The following is a 12,960-nucleotide window of genomic DNA, read 5'->3' on the forward strand; positions in this document are numbered from 1 at the left end:
AATTTGACTATCGTAGATAATGCTGCTATAAACATCAGGTTGCATATATCCCTCTGAATTAGTATTCTTTGGGTAAATACCTAGTAGCACAATTGCTAAATCATATGGTAGTTCTATTTTCAACTTTCTGAGGAAACTCCATATTGTTTTCCAGAGTGGCTGCTCCAGTTTGCACTCCCACCAACAGTGCAGGAGGGTTCCCCTTTCTCCACACCCTTGCGAACACCTGTTGTTTCCTGTGTTGTTGATTTTGGCCATTCTGACAGGTGTGAGGTGATATTTCTTTATAGTTTTGATTTGTATTTCCCTGATCATGAGTGATGTTGAGCATCTTTTAATGTGTCTCTTGGTCATCTGGATGTCTTCTTTGGAAAAAAGTCTATTCATGTCTTCTACACATTTTAATTGGATTATTTGCTTTTTAGGTGTCAAGTTTTATAAATTCCTTAAATCATTTACCATGATCAAAGGATATTTATTCCAGGGGCACCTGGGTGACTCAGTCGGTTAAGCATCTGACTCCAGCTCAGGTCATGATCTCACGGTTCATGAATTCAAGCCCCACGTCCGGCTCTGTGACAGCCCAGAGCCTGGAGCCTGCTTGGGATTCTGTGTCTCCCTCTCTCTCTGCCCCTCCCCAGCTTGTGGTCTATCTCTCTCTGTCTCTCAAAAATAAATAAACAGTAAAAAAAATTTTAAAAACAAGAGGGATTTATTCCAGGGTTGCAAGGGTGGTTCAACATTTACAAATCAATCAACATGATTCACCACATTAATAAAAGAAGGGATAAGAACCATATGATCATTTCAATAGATGCAGAAAAAGCATCTGAAAAAGTACAACATCCGTTCAACCCTCAACAAATTAGGTTTAGAGGGAATATACCTCAACACAATAAAGGCCAAATATGAAAAACCCACAGTTAATAACATCCTTAGTGGGAAAAACTGAAAGCTTTTCTTCTACAGTCAGGAATAAGACAGAGATGTCTACTCTCACCACTGTTATTTAAAATAGTACTGGAAGTCCTAGCAATCAGACAACAAAAAGAAATAAAAGGCATCCAAATAGGCAAGAAAGAAGTCAAACTTTCACTATTTATAGATAACATGATATTCTATATAGAAAACCCAAAAGATGCCACCAAAAATCTGCCAAAACTGATACATACATGAATTCAGTGAAATCACAGAATTCAAAATCAACATACAAAAATCTATTGCATTTCTATACACCAATAGTGAAACAGCAGAAAGAGAAATTAACGAACCAATAATAATTTCAATTTCACCCAAAACAATAAAATACCTAAGCATAAACCTAACCAGAGGTGAAAGACCTGTACTGAGTAAAACTATAAAACACTAATGAAAGAAATTAAAGACAACACAAAGAAATGGAAAAATATTCCATGCTCATGGATTGGAAGAATAAATATTATTAAAATGTCTATACTACCCAAAGAAATCTACACATTTAATGGAATCCCTATCAAAAGAGCAACAGCATTTTTCGCAGAAATGAACAATCCTCAAATTTGTGTGGAACCAAAAAGACCCCCAAATAACCAAAGAAACCTTGGAAAAGAAAAGCAAAGCTGGAGACATCACAATTCCAGACTTCAAGTTATATTACAAAGTTGTAGTGATCAAAACAGTATGGTACGGACACAAAAGTACACACAGAGATCAATGGAACAGAACAGAAAACCCAGCAATGAACCCACAACTGTGTGGCCAATTAACCTCTTACAAAGCAGGAAAAAATATCCAACGGAAAAAGAGTCTCTTCAACAAATGATGTTGGGAAAACTGGACGGCAACATGCCAAGGAATGAAACTAGAACCCTTTCTTTCATCATATACAAAAATAAATTAAAAATGGATTAAAGACCTAAATGTGAGACTTGAAACCATCAAAATCCTAGCACAGAACACAGGTAGTAACTCTTTGACATCAACCATAGCAACTTCTTACCATGTATGTCTCCTGAAGCAAGGAAAACAAAAGCAAAAATAAACTATTAAGAATTCATGAAAATAAAGTTTCTGCACAGTGAAGGACACAATCAACAAAACTAAAAGGCAACCTGCATAACGGGCGAAAATATCTGCAGATGACATATCTGATAAAGGGTTAGTATCCAAAACATATAAAGAACTAACTTACCATAATTTACATGTCATTGGGTAAGAGCCAAGAGCTTCAGATGGTTTTCTTCCAACGGCTTTGTAAGTGACAATATTGCAGCTTATTTAATACCTGGGAGTTACTGGCATCTATTTCCTTGGGGTCTCACCATTGACTATAAGCTCCATTTTAACATTTACATTAGGTGTTGATGGAGATATTACTAAGTCTGTGGGTTTAACAGCAGTTAGAAATGTATTCTGAGGCTCAGGAAAGATGTTGGGAGTGGATATTGGGTACTGATAATGATTAATAGCTTCCACGAAATCTTTTTCTTGTCTTTACGCATGATTTTTTTCTCTTTCACTAAATCTCTTTAGTGATTTTTCAAGTATAAATCATATATTGCAAAGCTTCCAGAAAGATGACGGCAGGCCGTATGTTTACAATCCTCTAAACTGCAGAAATTAACCCCCCTCCCACCCCAAAAGAGAAAATGTTAGTTTCATTGAAACTAAGAAAAATACCAACCTCATGCCACAAACCTAAAAAATATTATCCAGAAATAATATATAACAAACAGGAAAATGTATACCCAACCAAAAGTAGGCACTGGGAGCTAACATCTTGTGAACACTGTTCACCGAGTCAGACAGATATTAGGAGGGATTTCCGAGGGGATGTGTAAATTTTTCTTGGGTTGGAGGGGCAAAATCTGGAAGCATTGGTTGTTTGTGGGGTAGAAAGCCCTCCACTTGAGCCCACAGACTAAAGATGAAGCCACAAAGCCAGAGAGGCCTGGAGGAGACTCTGAAGCCACACCATCACTGCTGGGGAATCTCTTGGCTAGCAGCGGCAACACTATTTTTTTTCCAGAAGCATCCGGGAAAGCAGTCAGAGAAAAATGTGAGACCTGTTCCAGAGAAAGCCTTGTTTGCAGAATTGCTGGCCACAGCATGATCTCCCATGTTTGTCTATGTGGGAAAACTCACAGTAAATTGAGACTGATTTCCACAGTGGGGCTTAAAACCGCCAATTTACTTGGTAGATAGTTTTGTGTACCTAGAGAACACAAGTAACAGCCAACACAGTAAACGAGGGACACTGAATCTCTAAATCTTCATGAATGAGTATTAGCAGACAATAGAAAATGCCAGTTATGTGCGAAATGTAAGAAAATAGGAGAATCAAGCAGAGGAAAGAGATGAAATGACCTCCTATGAAAACACTAATACAGAACATGTAATTAAACTTGGTCAAATTACAATTAGTGTTCCTAGTGGGATTCTAAAAATCTAATAAACAGCACCGGAGGATGGGAAAGGTAGAAGGACAATATGGGAGTTATAGGGAGGTAGTAACTGAAAGAAGCTGCACCCTGAGGGTTGTCTGGGAGATCAACAAAAAGGGGTTAAATGAGTGATGTGCATTAAGGAAGGCACTTTTGGGGATGAGCACTGGGTATCATATATAAGAGATGAATCACTGGGTTCTATTCCTGAAGCCAAGACTATACTGTATCACTGTGTGCTAACTGACTTGAATTTAAATAAAATAAAAATAAAAAATAAAAGGATGAATCAACTCACACAAAAAAAATCACAAAAGTAACAAATATAAGACAGACTGTTGGTTGCCATGGTTGAAGAGTGTAAAGATGGGAAGGAAGTGGATCTGGCTGTAAAAACAAAACTAAACAAAACAAAACAAAACAAAAAACAAAACCAAAAACATGAGGGATCTTTGTTATGGAAATGTTTTGTAGCTTGCCTATCTCAATGTCAATATCCTGGCTGTCATTACACTGTAGTTTTTTGAGATACAACCATTGGGGGAAATTGGGTAAAGGGTAACTGGGCTCTCTCTATCTTATTTCTTTCAACTGCATGTGATTCGCCAATGATCTCAAAATACAGCACTTAACTGAAAAAGTTACCAACAAAAAAGGAAAAAGAGGTCAGCATTATCAACATTAGATCTTAAAAGAGGTGCCCTTTGGAATTGAGTTGCAGACCTTGGAGGAGGGGTCCTAGCTGGCCTGGCTGGTGGTGGCACCTCTGAGGAGGAGATGATGTGAGCCTGATTTTGGCAGTGTTGGAAAAACTGGAAACCAGAACCACGGACTGCTACCAGAGTGAAAAGCTATTGCCTGAGTGAGGCTGAGAAAAAACAGATGCAAAACATCCATCCCTAGGCTTTCTGTCTCCTCTCACACCCTTGTTGGCAGAGCTCAACTATGAGCACAAGCAAGCTGACAAAGGACACATGTAATAACCGAGGCCTGGCCTCACATCACAAAGCAGAGGGCACAGGGTAGATTTGGAGCTGAGAGACCTGAGCTTTGTATCTAGCAGGCAGCCTTAAGTGCTAGAAGATACTGGAATAGCATTTATAGAAATTTTAGGAAAAAGGAGCCAAAAATCCTACACCCAAGAAAACTGGTGTTCACTCGCGAGAGCAAGGAAAAAACTATTTCTGTGTGATATTCAAGGTATGAAAGTATACTACCCACACTTTCCCTTGCAAATGAAAATGGGAAACACTCAAGGAAAAGAAAACATTCAGAAAGATAAAACATGTTACATTAAAAAAAAAAAGTACCTAATGAAACTGGTAAAGTTAATTTTTAGCTCTAAAGCGAATATTAAAAAAAAAATCTTACCAGACGTATAGTGCTAAAAACAAGCAAACAAAAAGCCACAACAGCAATCTGGAACTGAATGTTCCGATTCATTCACAATTTCTGGAAGGAAGGACAGGTGGTATGGTGGAAAAAAACAAAGATCTCCTGCACATGGAGGATACAGACATAAAACATGTTGAGACAAATTATGGAAAGAGCCTAAATGTCCCTCAACTGATGAATGGATAAAGAAGTTGTGGTTTATAAACACAATGGAATACTACTTGGCAATGAGAAAGAATGAAATATGGCCTTTTGTAGCAACATGGATGGAACTGGAGACTGTTATGCTAAGTGAAATAAGCCATACAGAGAAAGACAGATACCATATGGTTTCACTCTTATGTGGATCCTGAGAAACTTAACAGAAGACCATGGGGGAGGGGAAGGGGGAAAAAAAGTTACAGAGAGGGAAGGAGCAAACCATAAGAGAATCTTAAAAACTGAAAATAAACTGAGGGTTGATGGAGGGTGGGAGGGAGGGTAAAGTGGGTGATGGGCATTGAGGAGGGCACCTGTTGGGATGAGCACTGGGTGTTGTATGGAAACCAATTTGACAATAAATTTCATATAAATAAAAAACATGTGGAGATACACAGAGGAAATATAGAATGGGAAGTCTGTTCTGAACTTGGTTTAACCTAGTGTGTCCGTGATATCCTATTAAAAAAGGAATTATACAAAATATGTAATAAACAAAAATGTCAGCCAATGGTCAATGCTTAGTATACCCTGAATGGTTTATATTTATTATCATCTATGTCTCCCTACAATACTTTAAAGGAGGTTATTCATATTGTATGACTGAAATCTAATTTAGAAAAATTAATTTGCCCAGGATTACACAATAGGAAGTGGAGGAGCCCGTGTCTGAGTCCAGGTCTCTCAAAATTCAGTCACGAGGTATCTCTGGCCTCTCTAGTAAGATAAGAAACTAAGGCTGGGACAGAGCTCTTACCTGCCTAACACCCATTTTCCTTTTCTTTGCTAACTTATCTACCATTTGTTTTTTTTAATCCACTGATATTTAGATATTCTATTATGTAGCAAATTCAATCTCTAAGTATTATGAAGACCAATAAAACAAATTACCATAAAGGAGAATAATTAAATTCCTCTGATAAATCAACAAATAAATGGATTCTTAAATCAATAAGAGAACAAAAATCCAGCTCCATGTTATTTACAGAGACACAGTTAACAGGAAATTAGAGAAAAAGACTGACAGATAGCTGGGCAAAGACATCCCAATCAAGTATGAATAAAATGAAGGCAAAGTATTCAAAAATATTCAAGCCAAAAACAAAACAAAACAAAACCCAAAACACTAAATGTGAGAACCATGAATATTTCATATAGATAAAAGGCACAATAAAGCAAAGACTTAAAAGATAATGTTATGCACTAATTGATATTATATAAAATATATAATTTAAAATGGGTTAGAAATGCAAGATGAATATATTCGATAGAACTACAAGATATTCAATAAAACTACAAAATCATAAATAAAAATGTTTGGCATGTCCCTTTCAGTCAGCAAATAATTAAGGGGTATGGAAAACACATATAACACAATTAATAGTGCTTCTATATCAAACATAATACATATTCTTTCAAAAGTCCATTAAGTAGTAATAAAAATTGAACATGCACTAGGCGACAGTGCATTTCCCCATAAATTTCATAAGCCAGAAATCATAAAGGCAGTAGTATTCTTGGACCATAAATTTTACCAAAGTGTAAAAGATAGCCACTCTATCCCGAGGAAATAAAAGCTTATACATACAGCATTCCTCTAAATGGATGATGACTCAAACAAGAAATCAAAATTAAAATTTCAAACACCTTACGACAAATTAGACATTCATAAAAATCATAATGCTACTTGCTAAAATCTATGAGACATGGCTAAGAAAGAACTCATAGGAAAATTTTTTGTGAAACAAATACCACCGAAGAAACCTGAGAGACTGGGCCGGCCCAGAGCGCGTGCGTGCTGCGTGGCAGGCTGCGCAAGCGCGGTGGGATCCCGGGCCTGCATGCGCAGTGCTGTCCTGCAGCTTCCAGGCTGGGCTCCGGAAGGTGCGCGCAGACGTAGTGGTTTCAAATGCCGGGCTTCCCTGATGGACGGGGAATATTATCGCAAACCTTAGGCAAAGCTGACTGAGGAGGAGGTATGAGGCCAGCGCAGGAAGACTCAGCTCATCAAAGTGGCCCAACAGCGAAAATAAACTCTGTGCTGGGAGACCCAGTGACCAGTAAACTGACGAACACGAGGAAACAAGTACTGGCCAGAACCCTAACGATGAGCTGTGCAAAGAGAGCAGATTGAGCTGTGCCGCGCTGCTTCTGCAGAGGGACAGCTGACCATTGAACATAACTCCTAGGCCGCCTTCCACCAGATCCTGGAAATCCCCAAGCCTGTGGGGGCGGTCCCCATCCTCAAGGGTGGCCTTTTCTACCTGGTCCCTGCGCGGGCAGCTGACCCAAGTGCGGCCCGTCTTCCTGTTCTGGCGTGCTGGGAGAAGCAGCTTCAGCGGAGGAAGGGGGCCTGAGAAGCTGTCGCGCCAGCTGCTGGCGGCTCTCCACAACCAAGGCAGGTGATTAGAAGGAAGCATGAGCAACCTGGGATGGTGGAGGCCAGCGGCACACCCTGGCCGGAAACCGCTGCTGGTAGAGGGCGGGTAGAGGCCCCAGGAAGAGCCCAGGGCCCTCTGCCACGTGGAGAAATAACCTGCAGCTTGAGGATGTTCCTTTTAAGGGCAAGGTTCACTAGGCGCAGCAGCGTGTTAATTGCTCCTTAAGCCTTCTTTTGGGGCTTGAACTTGCTCTCCCTGACTCAAGTCTCGCAAAAGGGAAACATGTCGTTGAGGGGATTTCTCCCAATAAACTCAGAGTCTATCCAGTCAACTCTTCCCTGAGCTTCAGGTGGACTTTTGGCTGATAGGAAAAGACGCAGATTTGGGAGCAGAAAAGGTTTATTAAAAAATTCTCACCCTGAACAGGTAGGGTACCCTGTTAGGTAGTATCCTCATTTATTAAAACTGACTGGAGGGGGAGGGGGGGTAATGAAATTAAACAAATGGGAAAAATGGGATATTGAAATTAAGAAGGATAAAAAAGATATTAATTATATATGCAAATGTGTATGAAATATAAAAGTCCCCAGCAAAGCTAAATAAAACCAAAGGAGAGGAACATGGCCCATCATGGGAGAGGAATGGTGTGGATTAGGGATAGAGAGAAAAGAAAAGTGTTCTTTCTAACCAGAAGTGGACTTTGGTCCTTACAGCAGTCAAGAAGACCTTCAAACTTTCATTCCTTCTACTGGCTCCTTTTCCTTGGAAAATGACCTCTGGCTTCAAAAAAAAAAAAACACAAAACTTTTCATTTAAAACTAAAGAGACTGTATTATTTATCATTCCAAGTATGCAAACTTTTAAGAATGAAAGCGATCCTATAAGCAGGTACACCAGGACAACTGGCAAAAACCTGGGTTTAGGATTATCATGCTTTATGATGTATATTATCATATTGATTCAGTAATTACTGCTTAACACCTAGAACAGGTTTGTAATCTCAAGATACGTGCAAGAAACTAAAAGGGCATCTAAATTTTCTGACACCTTTCTCTAAATGTGTTTTTTACTGTCTTCCACATTGAATTATATTGTTTAGACACACCTGAGGAAAGCAATGTAACTATACTACAAATTATGGTAAATACTGCATGGAAAGTTTATCCAAATGAGGTAGATTTTTTTTCAATTAATTAAAGGTATTACTTGTTGCTAAAATGAGAAAGGGTTCAACCTCAATTTTAATCATTTTTTTGTTTATAGAGACAAGTGCTGAGTATTGTTTATAAAAATATTAATAATAGTTCCACCTATATATGTATTATATGCTAGGCATACATGTATATTATTAACTAGTGAGTCTTGTAATTATTATATGTTAGTTCATTCTCATATATTAACACAATTATTCATTGAAATTACCCATAGATAGTATTTCTCATTCCCATTTTATAATTTTTACCTTTTATTTCTCTATGCATCAGATTCTTCATTTATCAAAAAGAGGTAATGGTAATACTTCTGTTTTGCAAAATGGATTTTAAAAGAGTGATGGAGAGGAGAACTGTTGTGAGAAGTCCTAAAGTAAATCCATTTTAGGAACTAGCACCCAAAGAAGAGAATTGGGAGAATTGATCTAGAACAAAGCTGGCCCTTTAGAAGTCTGTTGGAAACTCCTATTCCACTTGCTCAGGCTGTATTCCAATTTAAAGACACAAGAGATCAACACACCTGAATTCACATCTCATTTTGCCTTAGCTGGCTGCTATTCATTTTACTAGTCTTCACAAAGGACTTGCCACAAGAATAACAGCTTCTTTTATTTCAAAATTTAAATTTTAGAGATACAACTTATGGAGGAGAAAAGTTGTTTTAAGTCACTGAAACACCCAAAGAAAATATATCTGACAATGTTACTGAGAATCTTCAAGTTTGAAGGAAGAAGCCCGTAGCAGTGGATGGAGATAGGGGTAAGGAAGAAATTTTCACTTCTGCATCCTTTGGTATTTTTTGAATAATGTGCCATGTGCATAAAAAGGCAAACAATGTAACCATGCACAAATAATCAGTGTGAATATTGTGTGGTACTTCTGTCAGTCTTTTCTCTATTCATATGATAAAGATCTCTAAACTATAGTCTCATACAAAATAGGTGTCTGATGCTTGACGGTATATTAAATATAAAATATGAAATAATGAAATGCAAAATAAAACATAAAGAAACAACTCATCTCAAGGTGGTGGGAAAGATTTTTAAACTTTATTTTTGTAACATAAACAATGGATACAATGTATGAAGAAACAGATCTAGTATTTTTATGTTTCTTTTCCCCTAGAACTATTACTGCATTATGAAAATGAGCAAAACCCAGGTAAATAAGTTTTTAGTCAGTTTTTCCAGCATCATTTTTTAAATATTTTTTTCTCATTTCCAAACAAACGGTGATGCTTTCTTTGCTCATTTATATACTTTGCTCATCTGTATACTAAGATTGACAACTATTGATCTAGTTAAGGGCTTATTTACACATTTACAGAAGGGATTACATATTCACAGAAAAGATTACACATTTTTGGGAAGGAGTTAAGACAATACAAAGAAACATAAAGTGCTAGATTGCCTGAAAAAATAGAAGCAAGGGAAAACAGGATAACAGAATGTGCACATAAAATGGTGCCTAGAATGATGTCAAAAATAGACACACTTATTAAAGATAAGCCACATTTTTAGTTCTAATCTGTTCTAGCCATCTAAGCAACAAAGAAGCAGTCAATTACACAATTAGCCACAACCCCCCTGCCCACTTCCACTCAAAAAGGAACAGCTTGTTTAGGGATAGGACTATATTTAAAACTTAACAGAGGGATTCCTGGGTGGCTCAATGGGTTGGGCGTCTGACTTGGCTCGGGTCATGATTTCACAGTCTGTGAGTTCGAGCCCTGCATCAGGCTCTGTGCTGACAGCTCAGAACCCGGAGCCTGCTTGGGATTTTGTGTCTCCCTCTCTCTCTGCCCCTCTCAGCTCACGCTTTGTCTCTCTCTCTCTCTCAAAAATGAATAAACATTAAAAAATTAAAAAAAAACTTAATGCAGAAGAAAAGATAGTTGTAAAAACATAAAAACTTTGTGATGACTAAAACAACAAGCCCTTTGATGCTGCAGTGTTGATCAATACTTTGCCATGTTTTAATCTACAGAAGGATTTCTAGAAGGTGTCCTGTTTTGAAGATACTATATTTTCTCCTTTTGACTATTGGAATTTTTCCCCTCATTTTTCTTCTTTTTCTTGTCCTTTCTTTTCCTCTTTTTTTTTTTCACCTTCTGCTCTTTTTCCTCCTCCTTCCTCTTGTTCTTCCACTGGGTGGTTGGCCAAGTATCCTCCCTCTAAATATCAAGGACATTAATCTGTAGATTTTTTTTTCTACTTGTTATCTTTAGGGGTTTTGATACAGACACTGTGCCTTCATTGAAAAAGAAAATTGAATGTTTTCTTTCTTTCTTTTCTGTGTCCTGGAACTGCTTAATTTGCATTAGGGATGTCCATCCTTGAAGATCTGGTTGACTAGACCTTAAGATCATCTAGGTCTCCCATAGATGGAGGGAAGAAGGGTGGTGGTGGTGGTGATGGTGATGCAGGTCTTTGACAGCATCTGTGTTTCTTCCAGATATTTGATGTTTACGTTTCTTTCTTTTGTGATAAGTTTTGGTAATTTATATTGTCCTAAGGAATCATCCAGTTTTCAAATTTAATTGCCTACATAGCGTTCAGTTTCCTTCTTATCAATGTACTTATTCCTCACTTAATGTCTTATTTCTTATGTATTTGTGCTTCCCCCCCCCCCTTTTTTCCTTGGTGAGGCTAGCTATTGATTTCTCGTTTTTATTGTTTGTTTCAAATAATCAGCTGTTTTATAACTCGTTAATTTCTGACTCTTTTTATATTTATTCTGTGTAGATTTAATGTGTTTTCTTTCTCTAACTTGTTGAGATTGATGATTCATTGATTTTAATTATTTTTATTTATCAAGTTTTTATTGTTAGGCATTTAACTCAGAACCACTCCCATTTTATAATCTAGGTGCAAGGGGTATGTGGTGTTTTCATTATTTTTATGATCTAAATATACCACAAGTGTTATTTTGACTTTTCAGAGTTAAGCGTCTTTTGAGAGAGGGAAATGTAACAATTATTAGCTGTAAGATCTTCATTTTTCTTTCTTTTTTTCTGGGTTGTTATTTTCTTATTTATTTATTGTGCTGTATTCAGTTAATGTTGGCTGTCTGTACTTTGTAAGTTTCAAAATTCTGGCTTTTTTTTTGTGGCCTGATAATATGCTGAATATTTATAAATAGTTCATAGACACTTGTAAGTTTAATTTCTGTTTTCAGCATAAGGAGTTTAATCATTTCAATCAGCTTTCTGTTATTAATTAAGTTACTTTGGTCTTCTTTATGCTTATTATTGTTAAAAACAAACAGGTGCAAAATGGAGTCACTTATGTTAAGACCCGTAAAGACTTAATACCTAACCCAGTAGCAGTTTTAGCCATTCCAGGGAATGGAATATTAAACCAGTCTGGAATTTCCTGACCAGCACTAGCGAGGTAATCTGCATGATAAGACCCCCTGCTCTAACCCCTAAGGGAAGGTGATCTTGCCTGAAACAATTTTTCTTTTCTTTTACTAATAACTTCCTTGCCCCACTCTCCTTCCTATGAAGATCTTCCATTTTGTACAACTCCTCGGAGCATCCCTCTGCTTGTTACATGGGATGCTGCTCAATTCATGAATTGGTTAATAAAATCAACTACATCTTCAAGTTTACTTGGTTGAATTTTGTTTTTTAACATTATTTCTTTTCAATTTATGAAGTCCTGATATGAGGAAGGTGAACTAAAAGCTCCTACTACCAATGTGTGTTTAATATTTCTTTTTTATTTCTTGTAATTTTTATTTATTTATTATCTTAAAGTCATATTTTTGGTGTGGTGATATTCATGATGTTCTATCTTGGTTGAGGGTTGTTAATTTATCATTATGAAGGTTGTGTGTTGAATTGTGTCCCCCCCAGCCCCCACAAAGGATATGTTGAAGTCCTAACCCTCAGTCCCGCCTAAAGTGACCTTGTTTGGAAATGGGGTCTTTGCAGATGTATTCAAGATAAGATAAGGTTATGAGGATGGAGTCTCAATCACTGTGACTGGTGTCCTTAGAAAAGGGAAATTTAGACACAGCCATGAATAGAGGAAACATTATGTGAATGCCATGTGAAAACAAGGTCAAAGGTGTGGGTGCATGTATGAGCCAAGGAACACCAAGGATTGCTAACCAACCAGCAGAGCGAGGAGTGAGGCATAGAGCCACTTCTCTCTTACAACCTCAGATGTAACAAACAACCCTTGACCTGAGACTTCTCACCACCAGAATTTTGAGACAAAAATTTCTGATGTTTAAGCCACTGAGCGTGTGGTACTTTCTCATAGTGATCATAGGAGACTAAGACAGGTTACTTGGCTTCATTTATTGTTTTCTTGCTTTGAATTCAAACTTATCTGATATTAAAAT

General features: G+C 37.5%; 1 protein-coding gene and 1 long non-coding RNA gene across 13 annotated transcripts in view; one reads left to right on the forward strand and one right to left on the reverse strand.

The window, feature by feature from the left end:
• The window catches only part of KCNU1 (potassium calcium-activated channel subfamily U member 1), a 154,631-nt gene that overhangs the window by 136,340 nt on the left and 5,331 nt on the right, over window positions 1-12,960 (reverse strand). The window contains exon 2 of one of the 6 annotated variants that reach the window (XM_042983504.1): window positions 8,085-8,176. The exons of 4 other annotated variants lie outside the window; for them this stretch is intronic. Coding sequence is in view for 1 of the 2 variants with exons in the window: in XM_042983502.1 (XP_042839436.1) it covers window positions 2,171-2,173 (3 nt within the window). In the remaining variant the exon portion in view is untranslated. Of the gene's footprint in view, window positions 1-2,170; window positions 2,532-8,084; window positions 8,177-12,960 lie in introns of those variants that run through there. One more of the 6 variants, XM_042983502.1, reaches the window with a different exon arrangement.
• The window catches only part of LOC122237905, a 170,019-nt gene continuing 161,602 nt past the window's right edge, over window positions 4,544-12,960 (forward strand). For 5 of the 7 annotated variants that reach the window (XR_006216652.1, XR_006216651.1, XR_006216653.1 and 2 more), the window contains exons 1-2: window positions 6,878-7,417; window positions 9,239-9,366. This is a non-coding gene — a long non-coding RNA (uncharacterized LOC122237905). Of the gene's footprint in view, window positions 4,623-6,877; window positions 7,418-7,604; window positions 7,823-9,238; window positions 9,367-12,960 lie in introns of those variants that run through there. The other 2 variants (XR_006216654.1, XR_006216650.1) reach the window with 2 other exon arrangements.

This window comes from Panthera tigris, chromosome B1 (assembly GCF_018350195.1).
Source record: "Panthera tigris isolate Pti1 chromosome B1, P.tigris_Pti1_mat1.1, whole genome shotgun sequence".
NCBI classification, from domain to species: Eukaryota; Metazoa; Chordata; class Mammalia; order Carnivora; family Felidae; genus Panthera; species Panthera tigris.